Here is an 18,010-nt window from a genome sequence, read left to right on the forward strand (position 1 = left end):
TTTTTAGAGGTTTTGCTCACTTTCTATTTTCTCCCCATTATGTAAAATTGCCATTTTAATTTCTAAGTATTTCACTTAATTTTTTTTTTTAAGTTTACTCAAATTAACATATAATGACATATAATATAAAATATATAGAATCCGTTACTTAATTCAATTGATTCATACGATAAATTTTAAAATATAAAATTCAATCACTAATAATTGCAATCATATATATATATTTTTTATCAAGGGGTTTACCCAAGATTTCAAGAGTTTGTCACAAATTACCAAACCTCTCAAGCATTAATATTAGATTTATGGAGTTTTAATACTTATGCAATAACTTAGCATTAATGTTAAATTGTTTGTATGTATAATTGTTATTTTAACACATTAAGGATGACTACTTTGGCTTTTACGTGTATTTATATCTTGTATTTACATTGATTCCTATGTTCGGTTCTCGTAACGTGATTACTTAAAGTTTTTTAAAATTTTCAACAATATCAAGAAGAGAAAAAATAGCATTGAATCATAGATCTTCTATTCTCTAAAGTTTTTTTAAAATTCCTAACTTAATACAAATTTTATTTCATTTTTGTCTTTAATAAATAATTTTTACAGTTTACTTTATCTTTTAACATAAAAAAATTATATAATAAATCGAGATCTAAATTGACACGCACAAAGCATTTTAATTCGTATATTTTGACACATGATAATAACCATGTTTAAAATTTATTTTTCAAAAAATATATAATTAATTCAGTTTTTAATTGTATTGAGATTTTATTCATTAGGATTAAATATATATTTAGTTTGTACAATTGATTTGAATTTATTTAATAAAAATACAATAATTGTTAACATATGTATATTCTTAAATAATATTAAATTATGTGAAATTAAAAATACAATAATATTAAATTATTTAAAATTAAAATTATTTTAAATATTAATTATATTAAGATTTGAAAGATAAATTATATTTTTAATTTTTTTGAAATTATAATAAAAATCATGTTTTTAAAATAAAAAAAGTAGTGAAAGTTTAAATTTTAAAATTCTAAAATTTTAATAAAAACCGTATTTATAAGATAAAAAACGTAATAGATGTTGAAATTTTATTTTTAAAATTTTAAAATTAACAAAAATCATGTTCTTGAGATAAAAAATGTGATGGATATTAAAATTTTATTTTTAAAATAAAAAACATAAGCAATGTTATTACTCATAATAAAATTAAAATAAAATATAAAAATTTTTACCCAATATTTTTATATATAAAATTTAAAATATATTTATTTAATATTATTACTTATAAAATTTACTCCAAAAGTTTCGCCCCCGAAACCCTGAAGCGGGGAGTTTACCGCACTCTTCCAATGCCCCTAAGTCGATTATCGTACGTAAATTTTCACTTTTAACTTTCTAAATCTAAGGATCCGGGAGATTTTTTTTTTTCTTTGACCTTTTACGTCAACGAATGAAACGCAGCGTTTGACTTTCCCGTAGCGTTCACCGTTTAAGCCAATAGGTCCATAGCAGTCCCACGCGCTTATATCGGCACTCGCCATTAGCGCCAAGAGCATGAACCCGAATGAGCCTTTCAAACGGGAATTCCGTGATAAGGCGCGTGGCCTTGCCAATAGATGACTAATATACTGCATTATCTTCCAACCAACATTCATTGTCTATATATTTTTTGGCCACACATTGTCTATACTATTTGAAAAAACAAAATTGAATGTTTGCATTTAAATTGAGATCCTAATTAAATAAAAAATTTAATTTAATTATTTTATTTTTATTAAAAATTATACAGTTAGTAAAATTTTAGTTTTATTCTAAAATATTAAAAATTAATATGAAATGTAAAAAGTAGGTCATTAAAAAAAATTCTAAGACAATTAAAAAATAATAAGTAATATAAAATTTAAAATTTCAACATTTACAATCTTTTACTCTCTCGATGATATCTCTTTAAAAAAATAATAGTAAGAGCTGCTAAATATAACATAAGTGTGCAAAGAAGCTAGGTATATTTAATAGTTTAAAATATGATACATTAATATGATATAAATATGATGTGCAAAAAATATAATAATAATTATATATAAATTTAATAAAAAATATATTATATATTTTTATATTAATATAAATTATAATATATAATTTTTATATAAAATATAATATAAATATATGAATTTTGAATATTAAATCGTGGGATCTTCAGCTAAGCATGAAAACAGTAAATGACATTTTGCCATGCAGAGGGCAGAGGCAGTGTGGCTCAAGGCATTTAATCTTAAGATGCAAAGAGATAATTTTTTTATTTTATTTCAAAGGGAGCAGAACCCTACAAAAAAAAAAAGAAAAAAAGAAAGAGAGATTGGAGTCGATCCCTAATCTTATATCTTCAAAAGACTTTTTTAACCATTAAATCAAGAAATTGAAGTCAGGGATAGAAAGTATACATACAAACAGAGGATATTTTGCTTGGCTTGGGCTCAATGGTGGAATTTGCAATTTCCAAAGGCCCACCTACAAGCTTAAAAATAATACCAAATTTGTGGTACTAGCCATAAACCCTAGCACTCAATTAGTTAGTAAATTTACTAACTACATTTTCATACAAAACCTAAACTTCTTCCCATCACATTTCTAAGAAAATCCTTTTGTATTTTTTTTATTTGAGATTGTCAATGTTTGATCCGTAATCACTAAAATTTACTGAAATTAAAAATTTATTATTTTATCAATAAATTACGTAATTATTGACTATTCTTTTATATCTATATTATCATATTTCCGTCATCATGACCACAAATTTTTAGTAAATGGAAAGCTTTGTATGGCATATGACTCACCCACCTAACTTTATTCCTTCCCTTATTTGCTTTTCCCGTCTATTTTTCCAATCATTTTCATCATATTTGCCATAGTTTTGTTTTTATCTCTAAGACATAAAGCTTGTTTTTGGAAAATCTAATTGTCCAAATGGAAGTTTGTTGACAATTCATGTTAGAAGTCAATGGTAAAACTTATTTTAGACAAATAAAGCAAGTTAAAATCAGTGTATGCAAAACCGAAAATTAGCCAAAAAAAAAAAAAAAGAGTTTAGATGGTTATGATTTTTTAAAAAAATATATTCGAATAGTTTCTTTTTCATGGCCTTTTCTTTCTCATTTTATTGAAAAATGAGAAAAAAATATTATGTTAAAAAATTCAAAAGTGATAAGAAAAAAAAACATGGGTTCAATTGAATAGTGATTGCAAAAAAAAAAATCATTATTTTTCTCATTTAGGTATTATGCAAACCTTTTCAATGTTATTATTCCTCATCAAATTAAGATAGATGTAAATTAAGCTTTGAGTAGACCTCAACAATGGCATCTAGGGTTCATCACAGCATGGTGGGACAAAACTTTATCTGAATTATGATAATGTTTTATGATTGAATCTATAATTGTAGCGTGATGAACATTTCTCCCATTATGTTATCAAATGAACTCATAATGAGAACATTATTATAGTATAAATTAATTATATTACATCAATACATCCTTATCTACAAATTCAAGGTCGTTTAATGGGGCTGTCATTAACTTAGCTTGATAGTCCCACATCATATTATATTATATTATATTATATATATTCACATAAATTTCAACCTTTCACCTTCTCTTACAGTAATAAATGCATTACACACGAACAATTGTGATTTATGGCTTTATCCTTCATTTTTGTTTCCTTCTCTATAATTGATGTATTTTTCTTCTGGTGGGATTTAATTGACATTGGTATTATTATATCTTTGACAGACCAAAATTCGCATCATAATCAACATATTAAATTGGATCCTTTTTTTTTTTCTAATTTTTTGTGTTCATTTAATTCATAAATATTAGAAATCTTACTTTTATTTCATCTTTCAATGAGGGATTTAAATTTTAAAATGATTATCTGATTCTGATCCTGATCTGTAATTGGATTAAACCAGAATATAAATTAAATAAACCTTTGAGATGCTTGCTGGCTAGCTATATATATTATTATGTAGGACTTTATTAATATTACACTCCATTATTTCATATAGCAATAAGTTTTTTTTTTTTTTTTAATCACTACATGAAAAGTCAAACTTCCTTTAAACACCCACCCTTTCTTCTCTTTTCTTGTATTATTTTTTTATTTGACATTGTCAAAAGAGACAATAATAGAAGTTCTTTTCTCCTAAAAATTAAAAAAAAAATCTGCTGCATAATAAACATCCTTTGATGCAGATGCAACTAATGAGATAGATATTTCATAGCATTTTTCTTATTGGGATTATAGTAAAATATGAAATTGATATAATTTTGTTACGAAATTACGATTATAGTGAAATATTATAAATTAACAAAATAATTAGATAAATTTAATATAAAATTAGATCAAATTCACACGATACGATTTAATTTAAAATCTCAAGATTTTAAAATTTTTTTACCACTAAATCAAGACTTTATTTACTAATATATTTTTAAACATTAATAAAATTTTCATGCAGAATTTCATTATATATTTACTTTTATTATTTGTTGTCTGGATAAGAAATTAAAATGTATATCTCAGCAAGCTTAATCAATGTGATGATCCCTCAAAAACATGATGTGGAATCTAATGCATGATTAGAAAAAAAGCTATCTTATATAAATTGTCATCTTTTCCCATCCTTTTCCCTTTTTTTTTCCCTTCAACGTTAATTTCATTACAAAAAAAATTGGCGTGATTTTCATTTTTTAACTACACAAAACCTTGATCTTCCATTTCTATGAGAAGAAAGTCATTAAGAATCCCACAAAAAAACGTTGGATGAAAACCTTGAAAATTGATTAGGATATGAAGTTGAAATATTGTCTAAAGCTTGATCATTAAGATATTTCACCAGATGCAATTTGTTTTGATTCCTTTGAGATATAAATCTATCTGCCCACGAAAGCATCAACAAGTGTATTTGAAGATAAGATTAAGGAAAGAGAGACTTCTAAATTATGAAAAAAGAGAGAAAAGATAGCATCAAAGTTGCTTCGTAATAGAATTTACAGAAGGTGAAGAGAGTAAATAAATTTAAAGGTCGCCAAAGGAGATGAAAAAATTATGAAATTTGGTAGCCGTCATTCGTTGCACCGTAGATAAGCAAACTCTACTGGGGGGGGGGGGGGGGGGTGTCTCCCTTTCTCTTTCTCTCTCTCTCAGCATTTACAGCTTCCCCTCCATTAAATGCAATGGCACCCTCTCAATGCGCTCTGCAATAACTCTTCACTGCCACAATTTTCTCATCTGTTCCCTCTATCTCCTTCCCTTTCTCTCCCCTTTCCTTGCCTCTGCATCATCATCATCATCAACTTCTTCTTCTTCTTCTTTATATCTGTCACTTTCTTGCTTGACCCCATCTCTTTCTGCAACCCCAACACCAACGTCTTATACCATTAAAGTTCAAACCCAAACCACCTGCTTTACCTCTTTCGCAGCACCCCATAGCAGTTTACCGGCAACCCTAAATAGATCCCAAATCTCTCTCCTTCCTGAGGCTTTTCTAGTGTTCTTTATTAGGTCAAAAATTTCTTTGCAGCCAAGTTTTGGTACAGTTTTTCACTTTCTTTTCTCAACCTTTTCAACTTAAACTTTCATTTTCCTATATCTTTTCATCTTACGTTTTAATTCTCAGGCAAATACGAAGAAAGAAACGGAAGAAAGTTGGTTTTGAGACAGCTACAGAGAAGGCATAGTTGGATTCTGCGTGGTCTTCGTTGGGACGTTATTTTTTAATATTTGTCAACATTTAATTTTCTTTTATAGATTCTCTCTCGCTTATACATTGGCATGTAAGAATCAAATATTCTTGGAGGATAAGTATATAAATAAACCGAAGGTCCGAAGGAGAGAATCTTTTCAGCTGCTAAAAAGGAAAAAAAAAAACCAGTCAGCTTTGTTTTGTCACTCCATGTTAAATAATCTAAGGAAAACATATCAATCTGAAAAGGGTCGTCTCAACTCAAATCGAAGGACAATTTAAGTAGTTTGAACGAGTCCAAGAAGCTATCGTATATGAACAAATATTGCTTAGGGCTTTTGGGATTCTGAAATATGCCAGCCGGAGTGATGATTCCGGCTAGAAACATGCCGTCGATGATCAGCGGAAACGGGAATGTTACTGGTTTTGGAACATCTTCAGGACTTATCCTTGGACAGGTTAGAACTTTGAGCTCTCTCTCTCATAAATCTGTACTTTCTAAGGCTTCTTGAGGTGATTTTTTTTCAGTCTTTTCAGTTTTCAATTTATGATTGATCTCTTCAGATTTTTTTCCTTTTTCACATTCTTTGACTTTAATAGATTAATGCGTCGTTTCTCATATTTACCATTTCTTCCTACTACTCTCTAAACTAAACAACAATCTTTCTCTCCTTTTCCACTGTTTTGAAACTCAAGAAAATGTGATTTTTAGACTGATTTTGTTGTTTGCGTGGGTATTATCTTGCTATTCCAAGCAAAATCCTTCTCGATATTTGAGAAACGCGTAAACCCTTTCTTTTCATCTGCAAAGAGAAAGAAAAAAAAAAAAACTCTATAAATTAATCTAGCTCCAGTGCTCCTCATATTTAGTCAAATTACTGCCATAACATGCGTTTGTCGCATAAAAATCTAGTCTACTTATCAGCAATCCGTACACTCAAATTTCAAATGGTTTGCATTTGGTTTTGCCTACCACTTTTTGTAAGTTGATCAGATCATAGCATTTTCATACGTGGGAGATGAGTTTTTTTTTTTTTTTTTTTGGTTTATTTTTGAGTGGGGAATTTTCCATTCTGTTTGTTTTAGATTGAAAAACCATAAGCTTCGGAATCTTAAAGATCTGTAGATAATGTTCCAGCCTAACAGCATGATGGAAGGTCAACTCCACCCTCTTGAGATGACCCAAAACACATCTGAAAGTGAAATTGCTCGAATGAGAGATGAGGAATTTGACAGTACAACCAAATCCGGTAGTGAAAATAATGAAGGTGCCTCTGGGAATGATCAAGATCCTCGTCCCAAAAAGAAGCGTTACCATCGCCATACCCAGCATCAGATCCAAGAAATGGAGGCGTAAGCTAAAAACCTTTTAATCGACACATTTTTTCAACAACAGTAATCCTGTTAACAAAAATTTGTACTTTTTTAATAGATTTTTCAAAGAGTGTCCACACCCAGATGACAAGCGAAGGAAGGAACTTGGGCGTGAGTTAGGGTTAGAACCATTGCAAGTGAAGTTTTGGTTCCAAAACAAGCGCACCCAAATGAAGGTATAAGAATAACTAACGTTTCATTTGCTCTTTAACTTAGGCCTTTGGCTTGAAATTTACCAATATTTGAGGACCTGAAATAGCTCAAATGACCGTTATAAACTCTGGTTCTTCCCTAATAGAAGCTCAACCAAGCTAGCTTGGCTCATTTCAAACGTCAATGCTTTTCTTCTACAGACCCAGCATGAGCGCCAGGATAACACACAGCTTCGAACCGAGAACGAAAAGCTAAGGCTTGACAACATGCGGTACAGGGAGGCTCTGAGCACTTCTTCATGCCCAAATTGTGGAGGTCCAACTGCTGTAGGACAAATGTCCTTTGATGAACACCATCTGAGACTTGAAAATGCTCGACTAAGAGAAGAGGTATCTAATTATGTTATAGCAAACTTTAATTACATTTTAGTTTAAACTTTAAATGATTCTAATTTATTATTAATAATTGTTTTTGAGAACTATGCAGATTGATCGTATATCAGCAATAGCAGCAAAGTATGTTGGCAAGCCAATGCTGAACTATCCTCTACTTTCTTCTCCTATGCCTCCTCGACCACTTGATTTCGGTGCACAACCTGGCACTGGAGAGATGTATGGTGCCGGGGAACTTCTTAGGTCAATCGGTGCACCTACTGAGGCTGATAAGCCGATGATTATCGAGCTTGCGGTGGCAGCTATGGAGGAACTAGTTAGAATGGCTCAAATGGGTGAACCCTTATGGATCACCAGTCTTGATGGCACAAACTCCATGCTGAATGAAGAAGAGTATATTGGCACGTTTCCTAGGGGAATTGGGCCAAAACCTACTGGCGTCAAATGCGAAGCTTCAAGAGAAACTGCTGTTGTTATCATGAACCACATTAACCTTGTCGAGATTCTTATGGATGTGGTAAGATTTTATAATAATAGTATCCATCAATTCCCTGAAAATTGAACAAGCCAGCCATCAAGGCAAGTACTAATTTTTGGGTTTCTGTTTTGAAATTCAGCATCAGTGGTCAACTGTGTTTTCGGGAATAGTTTCAAAGGCTTCAACTTTGGATATTCTATCAACAGGGGTAGCAGGGAATTATAATGGAGCCCTGCAATTGGTAATGTGGAATTCCATATTTACTTGAATAATAGTTTAAGATTCAACTTTATTCTATGCTGGTTGTTAATTTTTACTATTATTTTTTGTGACATTTTCGTTCTATTTAATTTCTTAGATGACAGCTGAATTTCAAGTCCCTTCACCTCTTGTCCCAACTCGTGAGAGTTACTATGTAAGATACTGCAAACAGCATGCAGAGGGAACTTGGGCTGTGGTTGATGTTTCATTGGATAATTTACGCTCTAGTCCAACTGTGAGATGCCGAAGAAGGCCATCTGGATGTTTAATTCAAGAAATGCCCAACGGGTACTCAAGGGTATAACTAAAACTATTATTTTCAAATGATCATAGTCAAAACATGTGCTTTTTACTACATAGCATTTCCAATTCTACCTCAATCAATGGCTGTATGCAATATAGGTTACATGGGTTGAGCATGTAGAAGTGGACGATAGAGGTGTTCACAATCTATACAAGCAGCTGGTAAGCTCCGGTCATGCTTTCGGAGCAAGACGTTGGGTTGCCACTTTAGATCGACAGTGCGAGAGGCTTGCAAGTGTCATGGCTACTAACATTCCCACTGGTGATGTTGGGGGTAATAATAACTATAAATATTCATTTCTAGCTGTTAATAATCTCCGGTGCTGATGTTAAGATATTTTGATATTTGGTCAGTCATAACAAATCAAGATGGGAGAAAGAGTATGCTGAAGCTAGCTGAGCGAATGGTAATAAGCTTCTGTGCTGGAGTGAGTGCCTCTACTGCTCACACATGGACGACATTATCTGGAACTGGAGCTGATGATGTAAGGGTCATGACAAGAAAGAGTGTAGATGATCCAGGTAGACCTCCTGGGATTGTGCTAAGTGCTGCAACTTCCTTCTGGCTTCCTGTTTCACCAAAAAGGGTATTTGATTTCCTTCGAGATGAGAATTCTCGAAGTGAGGTATGTCAAAGCAATTAAAGAACTCTATATGGATTTTTTTCCCTGCATATTGCATAATGAAATTTATATCAAAAGGCAATAACTTAACTCAATTGATTAGATATTGTTGCATAAATATTTTTTTTCTGTTTCTTGCTAGGCTTGTATATATAGGTTTCAACCGACTCCATTTATGTTAGGTAGTCGATTATGGTAACTTCGTTTATTTTTGTATGGGATATAAAGTTTAGTTTGTTGATGTTGTTGCAAAAAAATTGCAGTCTAAAGAATTCTTTTAAACTGTAAAGTACTCATTGGTAATCAGCAAAACACATGATAAACAATCAAATGAAAAAACATGAGTTTTATGGCCTCAGGCAACAATTTAACAATTTAACATATTTTTCATGTTGATCCTTGTGATTTAGCATATTTTTTATAACTAAGATTTTATAGAAAATAATTGTAAGTGATTTCAACCCCTATCCAAAAAACTTGTTTTTTGTTTATGGTTAGCTACATTTATTTTTAGCCAACAGATCGATGGCTTAGTAATCATGTTGTATTAATGTAAGATTACTTGAATGCCTATAATTCGAAATTAAAGTGTTCTTTATAAAGATTTTTAAGTAGTGCAAGAAAATTTTCTTTAGTGTTTGAAATTGTCAAAATGAATTGATCCTACAACTTGGTTTCTCCTAAATACAGTGGGATATTCTTTCTAATGGTGGAGTTGTCCAAGAAATGGCACACATTGCTAACGGTCGGGATACAGGCAATTGTGTTTCACTACTTCGAGTAAATGTAAATTTTCATATACTAAAGTTATTTTAATTTGTTAATTTATATTGTGGGGCTTATCTTCTTAATATGAAATAAATTTGTACAGAGTGCAAATTCAAGCCAAAGCAACATGCTGATTTTACAAGAGAGTTGCACTGATCCAACAGCCTCTTTTGTAATCTATGCTCCTGTCGATATTGTTGCCATGAATGTAGTCCTAAATGGAGGGGACCCGGACTATGTCGCCCTTCTTCCCTCAGGTTTTGCTATTCTGCCCGATGGAACTACAGCGACTGCTGGTGGCATTGCTGATGCCGGGTCTGGTGGATCTCTTCTAACTGTTGCATTTCAGATTTTGGTTGACTCAGTTCCTACCGCGAAACTTTCTCTTGGATCGGTTGAAACAGTTAACAATCTGATTGCATGCACCGTTGAAAGGATAAAGGCTTCACTATCATGCGAGAACGCATGAACTGCCACAGCTTTAAATTGTAGCTAGCTAGGTATGTTAACACAAACTTTGAAGCTTTGACACCTTTTTTTTTCTCTTGAATCCTGAGCAAATACTTGAACAATTTGCCAGTTTTGAGCGTTTGACACATGTTTCTTCATTCATTGAATCCTTTTACCTATTCCTAAGCATTTTTTCGATAAATTTTTAGATTACTTCAAGTATCTAAACATTACTTGTATTTATTTTTTGATGCAGTGATTAACAGGAGAAGGAAAGAACAATGGTGTCAATGAATTTTGGAATTATAGAAGAAGGGGAGAAGTCAAGAGCGCACCTTGCATATATGATCCTCTTTGACATTTGTTTGGGGGAAACGAAAGTGACCTAAGCAAATTCATCTAGTGTTCAATATCAGTTAGAGGTTCGGGAATTGACTTCCCCAAGAAAAAATATAAAACCAAAATGAAAGCATGCAAAGAACTTTTTATATTTGCAAAAGTGGGTTTAAATCAATGTTCAAGGTTTTAGAGTTTTGTTTAACGGAATTTTTAGTTTCTTTAACGGGTTAACACCTTCTACTTCTATCAGACTTTATAATCGTTCATCAATTATTAAAAACTCCATTTCTTGGTTTATAAAAATTTGTTCAAATTCTTCCATATGGACATAATTTATTACGCGACAAAAATAAAATATTAAAAAAAATCAAAAATCAAAAAACAAGAGTGCAAATTCAAGCCAAAGCTTTTTGAAGTTGATGGCATCACCAAATTTGAAATTCAAATTTCCGTACACTGAGATATGCAATTAATAATCAATGATCAATCAAATGTCATTTAACATATAGAGAGAAATGGTTTATGATTAATTCTAATTGAAACCAGTTTTTGGAAATTAACCACCTCAAAATACAGTATCGCCAATGCATCAGCATTTGTAATCAGGCAATAATCATACAAATGAAACCAAAATGTTATAAATTATGAAAAGAAAAATAGAAAATACAAGCAGAAGTTAGCTCAAGCCCTCTTTTTCCTAGCCAATGCAGGTCCCTTGCCAATGGTTGGAGCACCCTTGCCAGATTTAGGGACCAGCAGGCCTCGCATCAGGGCCAAAACACCAAATCCCAGAAAAGGGGAGTATATCATCAACAGTTTATCTGACGTCTTCGCGGATCCCACCATCTCCCCTAATATGGCAGCCTGAATTTAGAACAATGTTAATTACAAATTGTAATTGCAAAAATAGAGATGTCTGGAAATCAAAATTCGTTTCAGAGTACCATGACTTTAAACACAAACTCATCACAAATGAGTTATAAAAGCTGTTAGTTATTCACACTTACATACATGAACTATGCTTTTGTTTCCCTTCTGAGCTCCCATTGGCAAAAATTGATTGAATAACCAACCCAAACTCATTGACTCAAATCCAATCCGAATAATTTTAATGAAAATGTTTCTAGAACTTAAAATTGTATTGTCGATGTATAAAAACAACAATAATCCTTCAACATAAAACTAAAAGAGAAGAACAAAAAAAATGTGAAGAGGGTTTATTTTTATTCACCATAGAGGTAGTAAGAGAGGCACCGAAGAGGAGGCAGGTGGTGTTGAACCAAGGCTTGGAACCCAACATCCCATAAACGTTAAGTAAAGCGAGAGGCCAAAGAAAAGCAAGTTCTAGCCACACCAGGGCCACGAAAAAATGACGCTTCTCCACCACCAAAAAATCTTGGTACTCGCCTGCATACCATTTATTCATCCGAACGAGCAGGTCTGGGTATATGCTCTCAGGTAAACAAGTCTGCGAGTCAAATAAAGGAGCCACAACGGAGATTAGCACGAAAATTAGCAACAGGGTCGCGTCAACCACCTTGCAAAAAGCTCCCATTTTTGTTGTTGCAAAGAGAAGAAGAGAAAGAGATGGGAACAGGAAAAAGAAAAAAAGGGGTTGGATCTAATTTTTGACTTGTTGGTGGAGAAGGTGCGGTATTGGTCGGTACGACTAAATTATTATATCAGTAAATGCGTGCCAAATTGTGCCCCAATTATTTATTAGTTTCTTTCTAAGCTGGCTTGTTGTGTTTCAAACTGATCTTCCTGTTGTCATTAATATATTCTCTTATTTAAAATTCTAAGATTTTTTTTTTAATTTTTTTGGTACTAGAGATTATCAAAGATCCAGTCTGCTCACTAAAATACCTGTTGCTCAATTGCCATCAACTTGTGTACATAAGATAGCCAAATGATACAATTAAAAATCAAACATCAATCAGTACCATTTCATTTGACCATAGACACAAATGGTTTATAAATTATAAACTAAAGCAACTGTTTTGAAACATATAGCATCCGGCAATGCATTAGAACTCATAATCAGGAAATAATCATATAAAAGTGAAACAAAAGCATTCTAAATATGATGAGAAAGGATTACAAAAATTCGAGAAGATGATTTTGTATGTTCAACTCAATCCCACTTTTTCCTAGCCAGTGCAGTTCTTTTGCCAATGGTTGGATCCTGGACAGATTGTGGAACCAGCCCTCGCAGCAATGCTAAAACACCAACCCCCATGAAAGGACAGTACACCTTCAACAGTTTATCCGTTGCCTTCGGAGATCCCAGCAGCTCCCCTAATAAAGCAGCCTGATCAATTTGACACAAAACAGAGTACAAAATATGATTTTTAGGCTAGATGGATGGAAATATTTGAAGGCTACAAACTCAGAACAAAGAGTGATAAAAATGTGTTAGCCCATATCATTTTCAAGTCAATCTCGTTCATGTTATCGGCTAAGGAGTTGTATATATCACATTTCAGTTCATTGCAACTGCTTTAAGACATGTTCAATGTTCAATTTAGAATCCCATCATTAAGAAAAAAAAAAAAAACCATTAAGATTTGATGAATGATAATAGGAGAAGTATAATTTTTTTTATGTACCATGGCGGTTATAACAGAGGCCCCGTAGATGAGGCAAGTGGTGTTGAGCCATGGCTTGGATGCCAAAATCCCATAAATGTTAAGTAAAACGAGAGGCCATTGGAAAACAAGCTCCAGCCAGACCAGTGCAACGAAGAAATGAGGCTTCTCCAGCCTCAAATAATCTTGGTACTCTTCGGCGTAGCTTTGCTTCAGACGGATGAGCACGTCAGGGAAGGTGGTCACTGGCAAAACCAACTGCGCATCAATTAAAGGTCCCGCTAACAACATCACCACGAACACCACCAACAGCACCGTGTCAACCACCTTGCATAGAATTCCCATTTCTTAATTTCAATATGGGTTTCTTTCTTTTTTTTTTGGTGAATATTTTTAGAAAGAGAAGAGAATTGAAGAAAAAACGGGGTCTGGACCTAATGTTCTGCAAATTCTTAGAAGTTTTGAAATGGTCGACGCTGTTATTCAATTTTACATTTGTACCCCCTACACCTCCATAATTTCTATGCTATTAATCGATTAGTCAGTGGAAAATTAATGCTGATGCAAAGGTTTTGTGACTTTTGACCATTTCACTTGTTCTTGTTCACAAAGTTGCCATTTTCTTCCCATAATTTCTTTTTTTTTTTTTTTTTATAATTGAGGCCGTCAGATTTAAACTCTGATCACTAAAATTAAGAGTTTTCAAGATCATGTGACTGTTGCTGCAATTTGGATCCTACAATTTCTTGTTTCTGTAGTAATTAGGATGGAAATTTGTTGTCTTTTACTTGTCGAAAGAGATGTTGTTTGAATTGTATAAATGACAGTGATAGTCCAGCCTAATTTCCATATTTATCAAAATTTCCTTCGCCGAATTAATCATATGAAGTCAATTTTCGCTCATTAAAGGGATATTGATGCGCCTCTGATTTATGACTTCAGGCTTACCAGATTCCCTATGCAAACTGTATTACAGCAATTTGGACTTGCCAGTGAGATATTGGCTCTAATTGTGAGAAAAATGCCTTCCTTATTCAAGGAAACTGCTAGAGGTTGTCATTGACCATTATCGGGATGATTCATGATCAGTTGTTACATACCAGAAGCAGTCACCAGACTGCTGATCGATGGCATTTGATGGCTTCGTGGCCCAATTTCTATGCATAGTTTTTTTAATTACATTTGACTGTGATCTCAAGTTCTTTACCATGTCTAATCTTTTCTTTTTTATGCTGCCCTTTCCAGTTTTTGCACACCATTTTTGTTCAGAAATGCTTATGCTAAGCATGTTTCATGTAGGTTTCATGGATGCGAAGGCTTTGATCTATCAGTAAAAAGTGGCTGAGCTGAAAAGAAATATGCAAGCTCATATAGCATTTCATCTTTTTCACTTTTTTTTTTTCAAAAACTGTTGAACAACTGAAATGTTATTCATCTTGGAAAATACAGGCTCTCCGCCACTGCTCAGTGAAACAACTCGAATCATCACCAGACCGATGAAAACATCAACTCTGGTGACCGGTTGGCTGAGACTTAATCTATTGGAATTTAGGCAGTTTGGCTATGTACAACATGAAGCTTAGAAATCAATGATGGGCTCTCCAATTGTAAGATTGCGCTCAACTGTCCAAGGCAGGTCAAAGAGTTTTGCTGTGATGAACTTGAAGATCTTGTTTACATTGATGTTGTATGTAGCACTTGAAAAGAACAGCGTCGCATTCAGGGCTTTTGCATATGCTCTTGCCTGCCATAAATGAGAAGCAAATTAAACTGCAATGAGAAATTTTTTCTTTGTAGTCAACAGTGAAGTTCAACAATTCAAATACTGACGGTTTCAAACAGCTTCCAACTACAACAAGAAGAGAAAATCTGTTTTTTTCTTTTTGTACTTGAGACTATCAAGATTTAAACTTGATCACTAGAACTAAAATCTAGTCCTTTATCAATAGACCACATGGCTGTTAACAGGAAGAGATAGAGTCGTTTCATCTGTTGGGATTGTTGACTGGCTAAAATGAAGATATGAGAATTGGTGAAGGGTGAGAGATCACAATCAAAGGTGGTTAGTTGGCCTCAATGTGATCAATTAGCCAAGAGTCCATTCTTCCAGTTGGGGTTTGGGCCATGTTTGTCCCCTTATTTAGTTCATTTGTCCGATATGTTTGATTCTCAAGCATTGACTTGTTTGTCTCCAAGTTTCCCCTTTTTCTATGTTTACTCACCCAAATTGGTTTTACACCTGTTGGATTGATTCAGGATCTAAAAAGAATGGTAACAAAAATCATCGGAATAGCAATTTACCTGACTAGCGATTGTCCACTGCAAATCTATGGGAAGTTGAATGAAATCATCAAATTTGGTTCCTATCAATATCGGTATAGCTGTCTGCTCAATCAACGTTTGCACAATTAGAAGACATTTTACAGAAATTACATAAATATTTTATTCTTAAAACAGAAGCAGAAACCTGGAAAAAAAAGAATGGAAACTACTCTAATTAATGTAAAGATTTCAAATTTTCAACAATGCTATGGCAAATTGAATACCTGATTCCATTTCCTGGCTTCTTTGTACCAGCTTATGACACTGCAACCACAGAATAAAGACTCCTTCAATTTAGAAAACTACCCAGATTATGAAGTACCAGGACAGACATTGAGAAATATTACAATAATTCTTTTCCAATCTTGATTGAAATGGAGATATCGGACTGAATAATGTATGATCATACTTGTTTAGAGTACACCGGCTTGTTAGATCAAACATGAAAAGAATTGCTACAGAGTCTGTGCAAGCCAGAGGAATATGATCCTGATATTTGTCACCTCCTGCATTTTTAATTGAAAAATGAACTAGTTGTTGGTGTTATATCGGCAAAACCAATATGAAAACCTGAAATTTTTTAAAAGGAGCATGAAAAATGCATACCATCAACTTCCCAGATGCTGTAAAATATTCTTGCTCCTCTGACAAAAAAAGTTTTATCCTTCAAATTCAATCCTTTCTCTTGAGTGTCTTCCTGTTCCTCTTTCTCATCCCCAATATATTTCATCTTCAAAACCATGAGAAGATGCATTGATATTCAATTAAATGAAGCCAATAATTAGGAGGTTAAGCTAAAGACACTAACCAGAAAACTAGTCTTTCCAGTTTCAGGATCACCCAGGAGACTGATCTTCAATGGAACCAAATCCGAGTCCTTATGATCATGGTGGTTATGATCACAGGCGGCCGGCGGCGTCACGTTCCTCGATGCTGCAAAAGTGCCGTCGATTGTGGCAAGAGGCGGAGAAGGCATGGCGGGGGTGGCTGCGCGTGATAACACTCGATACCTAATAGGCTTCCCTAAGGAGCACATGAGAAGTCTGTCCCAACAGCAACGAATGCAGCGTCGCAGAATCAAAACGCGACGATGAACTCTGCGTCTAAGGTTGAGTTTAACCATTTTAGGGCAAAAGTGGGTCATAATCTCTCACTGGATGGCCTCAACAAGAATTGCTGTGTCTATTTGGCCATGGAAAGAAAAAAAAAAAATCGTGGCTAAAAACACTTGCTCTCATATTTCCAAAACCTTTGGATATTTTTGGAACATGCTCAACTTTCAGTTACAACTTACAAAGAGACTTTTTAGCTACGAAAGTGACTACTTTAACGGGACAAATTGACCGCTATTCTGGACAATAATTTTTGACATAGTCCAAATTGCCAGCTTGGGTCCGCATCCTGTTGCATTCACATTAGGGTTATTTTGGTAACATTTCAGTTCTTTCCTCTTATAAATTTGCTGTAATTTCCCCCTCTATCTTTCTATTATTAACCTTGGATTATCCTAATCATTACCAAAAAATACATTATACCATGTGCTATACTATTTTTGTTAATTTCCCTTAATTAAAATTGTTACATATTGAATCCTAACCACTAAAATTTATCTTTTTATTTACAAAATATCTTATAATTTGAAAATAAAAAAAAAATTAAGATTGAAGGTATTAAATTTTTTTTTTAATGAATAAAAAGCACACTTGTCCTTGAAACGTGGGAGCAACTATTGTCGAGAAGTAGACGACACTGGATCAATTATTTGCCGACAAACTTTATTCCATACCCTTTTAAAAATTGAATCGAATCAAATCAATTGATTGGATACTTAGATCTTAAACTATAGGATAAAAATAGTTTTATCACATTCAATAAATGCCATAAATTTTAAAGAGATAGAAACAATTATGATAGAAAGATATTTTGTATCAAACATGGATTCAACTTAAAAAATGTCAAACTTGTTTATAATAATTTAGATTCTTTGTAAGATTAAAGTACAGATAAAATATATTTCATGGAGGTATTTTGGATATATAAATATAATAAAATTTTTTTATTATTTTCAATTAATTTTATTATATATATTTGTCTTAAAATTTAACATGATATTAGAGCGTACCTTATTTTCTTTTGTTAACTATTTCATGAAAAGTTGTTATATTTTGACATAAAATTTATACAATGTGATAAAT

At 32.9% G+C, this 18,010-nt stretch overlaps 4 protein-coding genes across 6 annotated transcripts; 1 reads left to right on the top strand and 3 right to left on the bottom strand.

The window, feature by feature from the left end:
- The first annotated feature begins 5,231 nt into the window (after positions 1-5,231).
- Positions 5,232-11,128, top strand: LOC111287383 (homeobox-leucine zipper protein HDG2-like). 3 transcript variants are annotated; one of them, XM_022877906.2, is made up of 13 exons: positions 5,232-5,612; positions 5,699-6,222; positions 6,851-7,117; positions 7,197-7,314; positions 7,492-7,680; positions 7,778-8,200; positions 8,301-8,402; positions 8,520-8,720; positions 8,825-8,999; positions 9,080-9,351; positions 10,039-10,134; positions 10,220-10,616; positions 10,823-11,128. In XM_022877906.2, exons 3-12 carry the CDS (start codon positions 6,894-6,896, stop codon positions 10,583-10,585), a joined length of 2,166 nt encoding a protein of 721 aa, XP_022733641.1. In that variant the 5' UTR covers positions 5,232-5,612; positions 5,699-6,222; positions 6,851-6,893; the 3' UTR covers positions 10,586-10,616; positions 10,823-11,128. The 3 variants fall into 3 exon arrangements, with proteins under 3 accessions (XP_022733641.1, XP_022733640.1, XP_022733638.1); XM_022877905.2 differs by having other exon boundaries at positions 5,258-5,612; positions 6,903-7,117; XM_022877903.2 differs by having other exon boundaries at positions 5,351-5,612; positions 6,891-7,117.
- A 153-nt stretch (positions 11,129-11,281) lies between these two features.
- Positions 11,282-12,565, bottom strand: LOC111288235 (uncharacterized). Its single transcript, XM_022879036.2, has 2 exons — positions 12,137-12,565; positions 11,282-11,769 (listed from the first exon to the last, which is right to left on the bottom strand). Exons 1-2 carry the CDS (start codon positions 12,458-12,460, stop codon positions 11,587-11,589), a joined length of 507 nt encoding a protein of 168 aa, XP_022734771.1. The 5' UTR covers positions 12,461-12,565; the 3' UTR covers positions 11,282-11,586.
- A 343-nt stretch (positions 12,566-12,908) lies between these two features.
- On the bottom strand, positions 12,909-13,968 carry LOC111288689 (uncharacterized). The gene is made up of 2 exons (XM_022879672.2): positions 13,515-13,968; positions 12,909-13,216 (listed from the first exon to the last, which is right to left on the bottom strand). Exons 1-2 carry the CDS (start codon positions 13,836-13,838, stop codon positions 13,040-13,042), a joined length of 501 nt encoding a protein of 166 aa, XP_022735407.1. The 5' UTR covers positions 13,839-13,968; the 3' UTR covers positions 12,909-13,039.
- An 879-nt stretch (positions 13,969-14,847) lies between these two features.
- Positions 14,848-17,069, bottom strand: LOC111287793 (septum-promoting GTP-binding protein 1-like). Its single transcript, XM_022878465.2, has 6 exons — positions 16,624-17,069; positions 16,422-16,545; positions 16,225-16,321; positions 16,040-16,079; positions 15,795-15,878; positions 14,848-15,237 (listed from the first exon to the last, which is right to left on the bottom strand). The coding sequence occupies exons 1-6, from the start codon at positions 16,957-16,959 to the stop codon at positions 15,073-15,075; spliced, it is 846 nt and encodes a 281-aa protein (XP_022734200.2). The 5' UTR covers positions 16,960-17,069; the 3' UTR covers positions 14,848-15,072.
- Between the last annotated feature and the right edge of the window lie 941 nt (positions 17,070-18,010).

Source organism: Durio zibethinus, chromosome 4 (genome assembly GCF_047325235.1).
Source record: "Durio zibethinus cultivar Kanyao isolate XHJ-2024 chromosome 4, ASM4732523v1, whole genome shotgun sequence".
Classification (NCBI taxonomy): Eukaryota; Viridiplantae; Streptophyta; class Magnoliopsida; order Malvales; family Malvaceae; genus Durio; species Durio zibethinus.